A 15,907-nucleotide genomic window follows, 5' to 3' on the forward strand; every position below is an offset into this window, starting at 1 on the left:
CATTATATGTATTTATTTTACTGTTTAACTGGTAATACATAATACATAGGTACTAATAATAAACTAATAACAAAATACGAGTAACTAATATTACTAGTACGTTATTGTCTACATTCATACCTATCAAACGAAGGTATTTTAAAAATAAACACAAACTTTTATCCAACCACAACGGCATGTCACGTATGATTTAAAAATAGTTAATAATAACAACAAAAAAGTAACGCACTATCATAAACATAAACATTGATAAATAAAAAAGCACGTTCAATGAGAAGGCTCAGACTCATGGATAATTTTTTTAATGTTTGCAGTATAATTTGATGCAGCCATTCGAATACAATTATCCAAATGTTCATCTGTAAGTCGATTGCGATATTTGTTCTTAATAAACTTCATATTGGAAAAAGAAGATTCACACAAATAGGTTGAACTGAATAATGCTTTCACTTTCAAGGCAACACGCCATAGAACTGAATATTTGTCTTTACTTACAATAGGCCAGATACATTCAGTACTTGAGATTAACGATTTTAAGGCTAAATCATTTTAAAATTCAATGACTTCCATTTCTGTTGCAGCGATGTCTTCGCCAAAGTTCTGCATAATACAAGCTGCAAACTGCTGGATATCAATTTCCATAAAGGGTGAAACAACATACTGCGCCACTAAAGCCATTTCATTGAAATCCTTAAAAAGATTTTTGAAGTTACTCTTCAGGGTAGAAATTATTTCTACATGATATTTGTTGTCATAGGGTTCTAATGGATTTTGAGATATTTTTTCTGAAAGAATAGGAAAATGCTTGGAATCGCTGTTAATTAGGTTTTGTTCCCAAAACTCTAGCTTTTTGATAAATGCTTTTGTATCAGAAATCATTTCCGCTAGTTCTTTGTCTCTCCCCTGAAGCTGCAAATTAAGTTCGTTTAATTTCTCTGTAATGTCCACGAGAAAACCAAAATCTCTAAGCCAGATTGAATTTTCTAGTTCCGGAGTCGGTTCATCGCGTTGTTTGAAAAATTGAACTATGCCAGATAGGACATCATTAAAACGTTTCGGCACCTGTCCTCTACTTAACCATCGGACTTCAGAGTGAAGGAGTAGGTCCCCGTATCGACAGTCAACTTCATCGGCCAAGGTTCTGAATAATCTTCTTTGTAACGCTTGAGCTCTAATCTTGTTCACAATTTTTACCACCAGTTAATATTATGACAATTAGATTTTTCTGTGGAATTTTCGGAAGCTTCTCTGATTTTTGCAGTTTGTATTTTTTAAATTAAAATCGTTGTGAGAGCTACCAGAATTGCCTCCGCGAGCTACCGGTAGCTCGCGATCGACAGGTTGGCGACCACTGCTCTAGGCTATTGTGAAAATGCCGAGAAGAACTCGATAGATTGACAGAACGTAAGTTTTATTTTTTTTTTTCAGAGCTGGCCTTAGGAATACCAAAAAGCATCAAAGGCGAGATGGAATGACAATCTTCCATAGACGCAATAATCCGCCAATGAAAAAGCAAAATTGATTATATTCCCGGCGGCCGACGCGGCGAGCTGACGAACGACGGCTCTTCTGTGTTGCACAACATAAGTACCATAGACAAGAGTGTCATCGTATGCCATAGTCTGTGGACTAGTACGCATTTCGATGCGCATCGCCCCGCCTCGAATTTTCCCATTGGCTCTTGACCTGGAAATCCCTATTTATCGCTCGAACAGCGCATATAAATATTGGCGATTTTCAGGTCAGTCAAGTCAGTCCCTCACGGGCTCTCCGAGAGCTTAGTGCTCTCGGGGCTCTGCTTCCTGCATTTATTTACCATACTCTGTGGCTGAGAATTGTTTCAACTTAACTTGGTGTTTTATTTCGACGAATAAATTGTCATGTGAGAAATATCTTGCCTTTTTCAAGGCAAGACACCGAAGATAAATACTTTCCAAGTCCATAACCCAAAAATGGACTTACGTAGGGGAGCTCTCAACAACAGAACGGGAAGGTGGTTAGACCCTTATTTGTTCCCCCGAGGTGACAAGAGACCCGCTTTAAACACCGCCGCGGCTGCCGACGCGGCGCAAACCGCCCTGTCTGTGTTTAACCTTACTAAGCGCAAACGAGAACAAGCTGACAGGTATTTATTAATGTACTTAATTCTTATTAAACGTTTTCCCGTTGAAGTTATGAATTAATTTTATTACTCGGATTTTTGCAGCTAGGACAGTTACGGCGCAAGCGCTCTTATCTTACCATCCCAATGGGACAGAATTATTAAATAAAAGTCAGAATATATGAATACTAATTTAATACCAGGGACCTATATGAAGCTTTATATTTATGTTTTAGGCTTCGGATTCTAATATTCGATGACCTAACTGACTGATGACTATGCAACCATAGTAAGAAGAAAATTTATCAGTGTAATTATTCACTTGAAGATATACATCAATGGAGGGAAAAATTGTATCATGGAAATTCTAAAATAGAACAAGATCAGCTGATTTGTAGGTTTCTAGCTGTAGGAAAACCGTCTAGAAAACGAGGTGGGAAAAAGTTTCGACAAATCTCTATTAGTTACATAGTAAGTTGAAAAATATTAATTTTTTTTTAGCAACTAAAAGTAAGGGATTTTGTTTTTAGATACCTTATAAAAATAGCCACAAAACACTATGCTCCCGATTTTTTCTTTCGGCATTTAAGCTTTCAAGAGCTAGATTTATTAGAATTTTTGAAATCTTGGAACGAGGCGATGTACCTAAGGAAATACGAGGGGGAAATAAAATATCACATAAGTTAGCTTCAAGCAGAGAAGAAGTCCGAAATTTTTTAAAAGGATTGAAAGGTACCGAAAATCATTATGATCGAAATCGAAATAAATCTAAAGTATTTATCTTAACTGTAACCTAACAATCAAAAAATTGTTCGTCTATACCACTCAGCTGCCAAGATTAAAATTTTCTTATTTTCAACATTTCAAAGTATTTTCGCAAAAGAGTTTAACATTTGGTTTAAATCTCCGTCAGCTGATATATGCAGCTTATGTGAAAGACTTAAGAATACTCTTAAAAGAGAAACAAATTCTGCTAAAAAAGTTGCTCTGCAGACTGAGAAAATAATTCATAAACTGAGAGCTAAACCAGTTGTACAAGTTAATGAAGGAAATACCGGAAAACTGTTTGGCTTACTGCTTCGATCTACAACAAGTCCAATCCTTGCCCAAAACAGCTGTTTCGGATGCTTTCTACTTAAGGCAAATAAGCATTATAACTTCGGAATTATACCAGTACATCCAGGTCTCGCAAACTTTTTTTCATGGACAGAAGATCAAGCCGGAAGAGGCTGTGTAGAAGTAGCAGCTACACTTTTACATTTTCTAAACTCTCTGAAAATCTTACCGGAAATCTATTACTTTATTTTTGTGATGGATGTGGTGGACAAAATAAAAACAAACACCACGTTATCCACATGCTAATGTATTGGTTAGTCAATACTGCCACATCTATAACTATGGTTAAAATAGTATTTCCTGTAAGAGGATATAGCTTTCTACCAGCCGACAGGACATTTGGAATGGTCGAAAAGTTATTGAGGAAAGAGCCATTTATCAAGACAACAGAATAATACCATAAAATCTATAAAGAAGTGGGAAAAGTCTATGTTTTGGAGAAATATTGGAATCTTAATGGATATATATATATATATATATATATATATATATATATATATATATATATATATATATATATATATATATTAAAACTCCAGAAAAATCCTTTCAAAAACATGACAGGAAGAAGTGACATGAAAAGAATAATAATAGAGAAGGGTACTCAAGACTCCAAAATTAAGATCCTGGTACGAAGCCATTAGAATTATAGAGAGATCTTGACATAGAGAAGAATCAGAATTTGTGTAAGAGAGGAACAAAGCTTATTCTTCCAGAACTAAAAATTGCTCGCCTATTACCAGGTAAAAAAATTGAGAACATGTTATCCTTATTGAAGGCAGAATATGGCGAAAATTGGGATGCAGATATTGATTTAGCATGGTACAAAAATTTGTTCAGAATACCCCAAGATGCAAACTGCATGTCTTGACGAAAATCCAGGTTTTCACCTTTAATTGTATGTTTTTGTTTGTTTTTTGTAATACTTATTGGTTTTCTAATTATTTAAGACATATTTGTTGTTTCATCATATTGACGAAAATAAAAATAAAATCAATCAAAAGTCAATATTTACGTTAACCTACTCAAGCAAAAATTGTTAATTGCAAAAATTACTATGGTTTTTTAGGGCTGTTATAGCATTAAATTTACCGATAATTATTATATGAGCTAAGGAAAGTAATGAACGTTTTAAATGTATTTATCCCCATAAAAAATTCAGTTGCTTCAAAGAGACAATAACAAAAGAACTAGATTCTCAAAATTGAATGCTCTTCAGGATGTCACAAATATATTTTTTTTATAAACATAACATTCGGAACTTTTAGAAATAAACTGCGTATTTTACAATTACATAATACAGCACAGGATAACTAACAAATAGAAGGTTTTCACTCGGCAGCGCCTTTGTTTTAAGGTACCCACTCAAGCTAATTCAGCCGCTATTCTGAAAATCGTTACTTTTGATTAGTTTACTCTGCTCGACTCCATGTTCGAAATCGATTACTTCAATTTGTTGAATTTGCCAATTCCGTTCCAAAACATCACCGATTTGCAAATGAAACTTTCGTTTCTGTTATAAAAGAACTTTCGAGTTCCTTTGATTTACCTAATGATTCGTTTTCATTTTATATTAGTTTCTATACTGAATTTCACGAATTTGCTACTGTTTTATATTATCGCTAAACACTTGACAGTCAATGGTCCACTCTACCGTATAACATAAGAAGTACGAACGTAAATTGCTCTAGTAATGAAAATATTAAGTAATTTCTAAATTTAATTAAAAAAAATCCTTTTATAATCTTTTTTTAAAGTATGAATAATAATTTATTTACCTTTATGAATTTGAATTATTTATATTCTTTTGATATAATTCATGTGTACTGCACATTTTGTTTGTTTACCTAGCAGTTTTACCTTTTTTGCTCAACATCAAAGACTGCTAACTGATGTTAACTAAGTAAATACTGATGTTAACAAGGTTATGAAAGTATTGTTACGAACATGCTTTCGGCATGGCCCATGTAACGGTTGCATTTTGAAAAAGGCATCAAGAACATTCGCGATGTATCGAGTGAGAGAAAGAACAACAGGTCACGTAGGCGAATTAGAGGTGGGACTACTCCAGAATATTCTCGAACATAATACTTTTGGTATATATATATGTAACGATGTTAGCAGTAGAGTTAGTTGATAAGAGAGTACCGAACTGTAAACTTATAAATAAATATATTTATATAAATTCGAACCGCTCGTTTTATTTAATCTCGCGACAGTTGGTGTTACGGTATTAAATTTAGAAATAAATTCAGTAGTGATTGTTAAATAAAAACAAAGACTTTTGAACTTTTGAAAAGTATTGTTCGTCGGGAACAGCCGCGTAACCCGGTAGCAATCTTTGTAAAAAAAAGAACATTTTAAAAGTACGTGTGTGCCTGACCAAAGATGCTGCTAGTAGAACTTTCAGTAAAACAGTTGCGTGAGCAACTAGAAGAACGCGATAAAGACTGCAGCGGGTCCAAGAAGATACTCCAAGAACGACTGAAGACTGTTCTCAACAAGAATGGAGACGACCCAGAGACATTCCAGTTTCAATCAGCAGAAGAAGCCGTTTTAACTAAAATAATTGATGGAAAATTCGAGAATGTTCCAAAAGATTCGATGAAACGTCTCAAATGATAGAAAAAACAGTTTTAACAAAAATAAATGAGAAATTTGAAAATGTCTCACAAATAATTGAAACTTCTCAAATTATTAAAGAAACAGCTAGACAAAACGACGAGAAATTCGAAAATATGTCTAGAAGATTCGACGAAGTATGTAATCAAAACAATGAGAAATTTGAAGAAGTCTATTGAAACTTCTCAAATTATTAAAGAAACAGCTAGACAAAACGACGAGAAATTTGAAGAAGTCTCAAGAACATTCGATAAGATATAGAAAAATGTAAACGACAAGATAGAAGACGTAGAAGAGAAGATCAAACAATTAGAGACCATGATAACTAACCATGAAAGTCCTCTTGGTCCATATACCTTAGACAATTTGAAGCTATTGCGACAGCCAATCATTGGACAGAACAAGAAAAAGCTGTTTCCTCGACTGCTGCTTTACGAGGTGATGCTGCTGATATCCTAAGATCGATTCCTAAGGGTCAAGAAAAATGTTACCAGACCTTGTTCACTCGACTAGACAAACGTTACGGAGATGCCCATCTACAACAAGTCTACAAGGCGCAACTAAGAAGTAGAATTCAACGAGCAAGTGAAACTTTGCAAGAGTTTGAAGTAGATGTTGGTCGTATAGTGCGGTTAGCTTATCCAGAGGCACCAGACAACATGTTGGAAGAAATTGCTGTAGATATCTTCGTCAATGGGTTAAAAGACAATGAATTACAGAAAGCTTTACGACTATCAAGACCGAAACCGAAAGTTCTAGATGAAGCGCTCGCTATTGCCTTGGAACATGAAACAGCTAGTCAAACTTCACGGACCCATCGAGTAAGAACCATTGAAGAAGGCGACAAACCAAACGATGAACGTCTGGAAGAAATGGTACGAAAAGTAGTTCGTAACACGATGTCGAAGAGACGCTAGCCCAGATGTTGGAATTGTGGTGACGTAGGTAACATTCGCCGTAATTGCAAGAAAATGATACAACAGTAGGAAAACTAGAACGGGTCGACACCAAGGGGCAACTGCCGACCTCGAGAAACACAGCCCCCATAGTAACTGTGAACATTACGTCCTCCGGTGGAATTCATAGCTTGTACATCGAGGGTCGTATCAATAATAAATGTAGATCGTTTTTGGTAGATACAGGTGCAACGAGAACTATTGCACGGCCAGAAGTGGTACGAGGCCATCTTAAATTATCGCCTGCAACAGTAAAGCTTAGAACAGCAACTGGTGAGATCATTAATACATATGGCGAGGCTAATATGTCAGTATCCATTGGCCAGACCATAGTGAAACATAGAGTATTAATTGCAGATATCTCCGACGAGTTGATATTGGGGATGGATTTACTAAGGAAAGTTGGGGCTGTATTGAATGTCAAAGATGGAGTTCTCGAGATCAGTGGTGAAGTGGAGATCATTTAAGAGGGGAGCAGTGTTACGAACATGCTTTCGGCATGGCCCATATAACGGTTGCATTTTGAAAAAGGCATCAAGAACATTCGCGATGTATCAAGTGAGAGAAAGAACAACAGGTCACGTAGGCGAATTAGAGGTGGGACCACTCCTAACTAGAGTTAGTTGATAAGAGAGTACCGAACTGTAAACTTATAAATAAATATATTTATATAAATTCGAACCGCTCGTTTTATTTAATCTCGCTACAATATTTAGATTTTTGAAACATATTTTCGTTTTATATTTAACTGCAAAATATTTGTTACCACCAGATAAGTTATTACCTAGAATTTATTGTGATTCTAAGTGAGTTCTGAGATATTAACATAAGCGTAGATATTTATTGAGTCACTCATAGCCTGTAGTTTGAGAGATGTAAGTTTGAAATTCGAGACAGTGTTAAAAAATTTAAAAGACAGAAATACATTCGAAATTTCCAGAGTAAGTCTCTGAAGAATTTTAGAACAGATTGGGTTTAGGTTCAATGATGATCATCTTCTTAGTTTTTGACATCTCTTACAGCTGCTTTTGACAGCTCCTTAAATTTTTAAAAACAGTCTAATATGAAATATGCCCAAATGATGATGACAAAGTAAATTAGGAATAAATGAAAACTAAAATAAACTAAAATCGAAACATTTTATTCTCACAATTTGTGTCATGAAGTACGTTTGTCCTTCCTGGAGAACGTCGATGTTTACAAAAATACACAAAATTTAAAAGAACGCTAAGTGTTTATTTAAACAAAAAAGCATAAACTATTAAGCTTCCAGTTACAATCAAACCAATTGTTTATGGAGGTTGGACAGTTCACGCGAAACTGACAAAATCAACATTATGTCACTTGCGTTCGCTCCTAGGTAGTACCATCATTCATAAACGAGTAAACACACATTCTTTTTTCAGGGAACATGTTATTTCTTAGGGTTAAATATCACCATTCTGCAATATAATGCTTACTAAGTTTGTGTCCTCGTAGGAGGACGCTGTGACTGAAAGGGTTAAATCAAAGAGATTATGCTCAAAGGCTTCCAATAACATGAAAAATGCTGTAGAAGAATACAAAAATAAATCAGGCAACAAGGCAACCTACCTATAAACGTACAGGGTCAATAACAAGAAGCCCTGCCAAGGATCGATCGAGAAAACCGCGCCAAGGTCTACTATTTAAGTAACCGCTTTCAGCGGGAGAGCCAGATTTAGAGGACAAGAGTCCTGTAGTTTGAGAACATCATAAAACAAGCACTCAGAAAGAGTACTATAGGAGAGAAGGTAGATATACAATATACACATGGGAAGATTTAAAAGCATACCTCAGGAAATAAAAAACATGATAGGGGAAAAAAAAGGCGAGAAGGACAAGGAACCAGGTGGAAAAAAACAAGACAAACCGACTAAATAGAGAGGTCAAGAACGCACTACGACAACACCAACGCCCAAAAATGAACAGAACGGCGATGAATATTGGAACGGGCCAGGATGCACAACTGATTGTCGAGCCAATGATGATGATGATGATGATGTCCACCTGTTATCTAACTATGTGGCTGGCCCACTCCCGTTCGCTATGAGTTTATTGTTAGATTTCATAAAGCAATAATAAATTCTGGACAGTTAGCAAAACTAGGCTTTACAATTTAATTAACTAAATTAAAAATTAACAAAAGGATACTTACTTCATTTGTTTAACTATTGTACTCTTCCCCGACTCTCCGGCACCTGAAAAAAAAAATCAAACTTTAGAAAAAGGTTCAGTTTGTAACAATGAAATTCGTTTTGTATTAAAAAAGTGCATTTATGAAGCTACTGTAGAAGCAGGTATTCTTCCCTGTAATATGTATACCATAAGTTAAGAAAATTCCCACGAAAGTTGAAAAAATATCTATAATTATTTTTGTATGTTATAGAATTGAAAGAGATAAGTATTACTTTATATCCCATATTTCAGTAAAAAATAAGCTTGTTTAACTAGTCAACCAAGATTAATTATTTGTTTCGGTTTTGGGAAATTCACGCCTTTTTCTCGGCAGCTCGAAAGCTAGTAAACAGAAAATCTATCATTGATTTCGTCGCTAGAAAATCTCTTGCCTCCTATATCCCCATATTTATACCCATTGCTTAGAATGAAGATAAGATTCCTTAAAAGCTATTGAATTCCCTGTCCTTTATCTTCTTCTTCCTTCTTTTTCTGTATAGATATAAGATAAGATTCCTTTAAAGCTATTGAATTCCCTTCTGTTCTTTATCTTCTTCTTCCTTCTTTTTCTTATAGGTATAATTGCCCTTTTATGCTTGTAATATTCCTTGGTTTCACAGAGTGTTTAGGAATCCTTTTCTTGGCCGTAATAGTGTAAAAGGACCTGTGCTTTAGAAATGTTTTTTTCTTTATCTATCATTTTTGTGTTAACACCCTTACAAATAGTTTTTGACTTATGTTTGACATTTCTGGTTATTTTTTTAGTTTCTAATGCTTCGTGAGCGCGTTCTACTATATTTAGTATTCTTGTTTCTATATAGTCTACCTTGTTTTTATATCGTCTTCATCTGAAGAATAATTCAATGTAATCTCATCTTCCAGCCTCATCCGGTTTAGTATCTTCATAGATTCTTTCTGCAGATTCTATATTTTTACTTTAACTTCTGTCTTTCTTTGCGGTTCTAGTCATATCTGTGATAATATAATCAAATTGCATTTTGCCAAGTATTAAGAAATAAACACTTTCCACATCCGCTGTGTTGGTGACAATAATATGATCTATTATCGATTTTTGTCCTCTTCTATTCTTAAATGTGTACTAATATTGTATTTAATATAATAGACTAGGCGGGATCTGTAGAAATTCAGACCATAATGGACATTTTCCATAGGAAGCTATTTTTTTGCTGGAATCCCTTCAGGATGTGCCCAATATCGATAATCACGATATGCGCCAGTCGCAAACCCTGTGCTAAATTTTTTATTTAACAAAATCTGAAAACAATTGAAAATTTTTCATTTTTTTGCTCCTATTTTCGTTTATAATTCGGAAAATATTGATCCTAGAGAAAAAATTATGGGAAGTTAAAAGTTTCGTTATTCAATTTTACACAATATTTCGTTAGCTAGAAATTGAAAATTTAATGTTTATTGTTGAAAAAATAGCAATAATTGGAAAAAAGGTACAAAAAAATGAAATTAATCCTTTAAATGTTTTCGACTTTCTAAACTTGACTTACAAGCTCGATATTCCGCCTTAAAAAACTTTTTAATATGTTTAAAACGTGTGCTAAATTTTGTTAAGATCGGTTGGATAGGCTTTGCATAATAGTTTTGCAATCCAGCCTACTGAAAAAAAATCGCAAATTTTCAAATTTATAGTAGGCCCTAAATAAGGCACTCAGAGAGTTGCAAATTTTTTCTACATATAAAGGAAGGCTCAAAATTTCAAACCCTTTTTGTAAAATTCAAATCGGTTTACTAGGAGAGCCTAGAAATTTTTTAAAAGTTTTAAACATTTTTTAGGCTTATAAACAAATTGAATAACTTTACGAGCTTTAAACATATCAATTTCAAAATTTATACACTTAAAGAACATTAAAAGACGCAATTAAAATTGTATCGGTATTGTATATGGGACACTCGAAGTGCGATTTTACATTGAATAAAATTCGCTACTTGTGCTTTAAAAAAGTTTGCAAAAATAAAAATGTTCAATTGTCCATGCTGCCACCAACACAATCTGCAGCTGAGCAATACTCGCTTCGTGTATATTTCCAAGTACAGCAGTGGCTTGGAAATAACCTGAATGCTACTGAGTGGGGGTGGGAACTAATTCAAAATGGTCTTGAGCCAATACAAACTGAGCAGGTATTACTACCTGACTCATTATTCAGAAATATTAGTTGCAAATGTAAAAAACTTTGTACAAAAACATGCAGTTATATCAAACATGGTCTCAAATGTTCTGACTATTGTCTTAACTGCAATGGTCAGACATGTAAAAATATTGAACACAGTAAATATTGGAAGAAGTTGAACGAGATATAGATATAGAGTCGATGGATTCCTTAGATTTTCTAGAGGCACAAGATAAAGCTACAGATGAAGGAGAGGAAACATTAAATTTACAGATCGAGGATGCAGATATTGAAATGGAAAATGAAGGTTTTGAGGAAGAAATAAGACCTGAAGATCCTTGTCCTCCCAAAAAAAGAAAAAGACTTAAAAAAATGATTGAAGATTGAGTCAAAATAAAGTTTATTTATGAAAAAATTTTTTTCGTTCGCCTTTGTTTTAATAATTTAAATTATTTATTAACAATTTATAAATACATATTTGTTTACTAAAAGTAACAATTTACTTCAATGTATAAATTGCAAGCTCAAAAACAATGCATGAGGAAAAAATGCAATTACTTGTTTAACATACAATTGTTTATTGCAAATTTCCCAATTTGCAATTAAAAATGGTATTTGAAAATATGATATTTGAAATCCTTGTCGTCCGAGACATCGATTCAAAAAAAAAGAGCAAAATTGGTTAAAAAGAAGCCGAAATAATGCAATTTTTAGCGCGCGCTATGATTTTGAACTCACCGATTCACATTTTAGTGAATGTTCCCCACCACCACCTGTCATGCATTCCGAGCGACATTTTACGCGAAAACGGTTTTTTATTTGTCTTTTTTATGGATGTTGCCATGAAGCGCATTACGTAAAACTTTTCATATAAAAAGTACTTGACAAGACGAGGGTATTTGTTTAAAAACGAGCCCTCTATCACTCATGGTTACACGGCAAATGTATGCCAACTTTGACCTTCAATATCTCGGCAACCAGTAAGCCGAATGTATCTTTTTTTTTAAAAACCGTCTTTTAATGTTCTTTAAGTGTATAAATTTTGAAACTGATATGTTTAAAGCTCGTAAAGTTATTGAATTTGTTTATAAGCCTAATATATATAAAAAATATTTAAATTTTAAAAAATTTTCTAGGATCTCCTAGTGAACCGATTTGAATTTTACAAAAAGCGTTTGAAAGTTTGAGCCTTCCTTTATGAGTAAAAAAATTTGCAACTATCTGAGGGCCTTATTTAGGGCCTACAATAAATTTGAAATTTTGCGATTTTTTTCCAGTAGGCTGGGTTGCAAAATTATTATGCAAAACTTATCCGACCGATCTTAACAAAATTTAGCACAAGTTTTAAACATATTAAAAGGTTTTTGTAGGCGGAATATGGAGATTGTAAGTCAAGTATAGAAAGTCGAAAACATTTAAAGGATTAGCTTCATTTTTTTGTACTTTCTTTCCAATTATTGCTATTTTTTCAACAATAAACATTAAATTTTTAATTTCTAGCTAACGAAATATTGTGTAAAATTGAATAACGAAACTTTTGACTTCTTATAATTTTTTCTCTAGGATCAATATTTTCCGAATTATTAACGAAAACAGGAGCAAAAAAATGAGAAATTTTCAATTGTTTTCAGATTTTGTTAAATAAAAAATTTAACACAGGATTTGCGACTGGCGCATATCGCGATTATCGATATTGGGCACATCCTGAAGGGATTCCAGCAAAAAAATAGCTTCCTATGGAAAATGTCCAACCCAAAACAGATCCCGCCTAGACTATAAAGCAACTGGAGCTGTAGCAGTGTTGTAAGAAAATTTTAACTGTTATGGTAAAATTTCTATAATAATACCCTTCTAAAAGCGGTTTTTTTCGTAATAGTGTAACTAGTTTAAGCACATTTTTCGATTTTTTTTTAATTTCTTAACATTGTTTTTTAAATGGTAGAGCTATACGCGTGGTATGCTGAGGTAGAAAACCATAAAGATGACTAGAAAACAAGACAATAAGTTTGGTAAAGGAAAATTTTCTGGATTAATTGGAGATTTCGGATTTGGAGTAAGCAACGACAGAGAAGAGAGAATGACCGAATTCTGCCAACAACACAACATGCTAGCGACAAATACAAGGTTTAAATTACATCTCCGCAGATTATACACTTGGACTTCACCACAACATAATGAAAACAGACTAATTCTTAACCAAGTAGATTATGTATTAGTCAACAAAAAATATAACAACGCTATCATAAGTGTAAAAACATATTCAAGAACTGACACGAATTCCGATCATATTCCTGTTGTTGTAAAAGTGCGCGCCAGATGGAAACTAATAAAGAAACAAAAATAACTGAGGCAAAGGAAAAATTGCTGAAAACAAAAAGAATATTGACTAACAAAAGAACAACCTACACAACATGCTGAACACGGATGGCAAATTGCTTGAATCAACCGAATACAAATTGAAAGAATGGGAAAACTATATCACAATACTTTTTAACGGCTTACGAGGAAAATACTAAGATTGAACAACAATAACGAAGGACCAGAAATTCTGAAAACCGAAATTATAAATGCCATTAATCAATTCAAAACAAATAAGAACCCATATCCAAATGGAATATACCCAGAAATGTTAACGAACGAAACCTTAGCGAAGAAAACATCGAAATATTTGTTATTTTATTCAATCGCATTTATGATATAAAAAAAATACCCCAAGACTGGCTAGAATCAATATTTATCCCACTACCGAAAAAGCCCAATCCACAATACTGCAACTAGTTCTGCCTGATAAGCCTTATTAGTCATACAATAAAAGTTTTGTTAAAAATCGTACATAATGGAATCTATAAACACTGCAAAACAATCATCGGAGACGATCAGTTTGGAACGGTATGGGAACCTACTAGAACGTTTGCAAGAAATCGGTTTTTATGGGAAGGACATAAAACTGCTAAAAAACTTATACTTACTGGAATTAAAACCCCAGAATTAAGATCGAAGGTTCCACGTCCGCAGAAGCAGAAATTAGGAGAGGAGGTAGACAGGGATGTATTTTGTCACCCCTGCTATTTAATCTTTATTCCGGGTTTCTATTTAAAGAGGCACTGGAGGAGAAGGTTTTATTTATACATGAATAGAATAATAGAAGAATAATCTATTTATTTCTTGTTTATCTCAGTCTGTTGTTTATATCTTCTTCTGTTGTTCCCTGGTTCGATATTATGGTTCCTAAATACTTGAATTTATCTGTTCCATTTATTTGTCTTCCCTCGTCTATCTCTAGGTTTCTCATATCCTTGTTTTCTGTTGTTAGGTATTCGGTTTTCTCTAAGTTTATTTCCATTCCGTTGTTTTTATATTCTTCTTCTAGTTTTCTGAGCATAAAGCTGAGATCTTCTTCATCTTGTGCGATAACTACTTGATCGTCGACAAAACTTAAGGTGTATAGGTATTCGTCTCTTACTGGTATGCCCATTCCTTCGCACTTTCTCCTCCATGGTTTGAGTGTCTTTTCCAAGAATATTTTAAACAGAGTAGGGGACGTAGCACAGCCTTGTAGAAGTCCTTTTGTCGTCTTAAATGGATTGTAGGCTTTATTTCCACATTTAATAGCTACTTTGTTTTCTTTGTATAGTGCTTTAACTGCTTTTATTAGTGTTTGTCGGATTCCGAGATCATTCATTGCTTCCCATAATTTGACTCTAGGTATTGAGTCATATGCTTTCTTTAGATCAACAAAGGCCAGATGGACCGGTCTACCTTTTGCCATTTTCTTCTCTATCAGTTGTTCTAATGTGTACGTATGATCTAGGCATGATTTTCCTACTGTGAACCCTGCTTGGCCTTCTCCAATTTTTCCTATTATTTCAGTTTCTAGTTTTTCTTTAATAATTTTCCCGTAAAGTCTACCTACCGACGATATTATACTAATTCCTCTATAGTTTTCACATTTTTTCCTGTTTCCTTTCTTATGTATGGATGTGATGTATGCTTGTGTCCATTCCGCAGGTATTTCTTCTCCATTTAGTCCTCTTTCGAACATTCTATGTAGCATGCGGAATAACTTTTCCGTTCCGTTTTTAATTAGTTCGTTTGGTATTCCTCCGGGTCCTTTGGCTTTTTTGTTCTTCAATGTCTTGATTGCTCTCTTAACTTCTGCCAGGCTTATTTCTATCTGGTCGTATGCCCCATTTCCTGCATGTTCTATATTCTCTTCCTGAAATTGGGGACGGTTTTCTGTAAGTAGTTCTACGTAGTATTCTTGCCACTCGTTTTCACTAATTTTGCCGATCTGGGTTTTCTCTGTCTTATTTCGTTGAAATGCTTTTAATATTCGCCATGATTCTGAATTTCTCGTTCCTCCGATATGTCGTTCTATCTCTGTGCATGCTTGTTCCCATCGTTCGTTCTTTTCATTTGTTACTCTTTTCTTTACCTCTCTGTTTTTCGCTCTATATAGGTCTAAGTCTTCCTGTTTTTTGGTGTTTAGGTATTTTATGTGTAGTTTTTTTCTTTTCTTTTATGCATTTCAATGTGTCTTCCCTTAATTTGATATTCTGATGGGTGTTCCTTTGGTCGTCTTCTCCAAGAGCTTCTAAGGCCGCTGAAATCAGGCAGGTTTTTATGTGTTCATGCATTTCATCTAACGTGTCATATCTGAATTCTTCTAGTTTTTGGTCTAGTATTCTTTTGTATAAATCTTTTATTGATTCTTCCTGCAATAGATGTAATTTGAGCCTCTTTTCGTTTATTGTCGTTCCCGTTGTAATAATCGA

At 34.1% G+C, this 15,907-nt stretch overlaps 1 protein-coding gene across 3 annotated transcripts in view; it reads right to left on the minus strand.

The window, feature by feature from the left end:
* Window positions 1-15,907, minus strand: part of Galphao (G protein alpha o subunit) — a 259,119-nt gene that overhangs the window by 61,079 nt on the left and 182,133 nt on the right. For all 3 annotated transcript variants that reach the window (XM_072520493.1, XM_072520494.1, XM_072520491.1), the window contains one exon: window positions 8,972-9,014. In XM_072520493.1, the coding sequence (XP_072376594.1) occupies window positions 8,972-9,014 (43 nt within the window). The remainder of the gene's footprint in view (window positions 1-8,971; window positions 9,015-15,907) is intronic.

This window comes from Diabrotica undecimpunctata, chromosome 1 (assembly GCF_040954645.1).
Source record: "Diabrotica undecimpunctata isolate CICGRU chromosome 1, icDiaUnde3, whole genome shotgun sequence".
Classification (NCBI taxonomy): domain Eukaryota; kingdom Metazoa; phylum Arthropoda; class Insecta; order Coleoptera; family Chrysomelidae; genus Diabrotica; species Diabrotica undecimpunctata.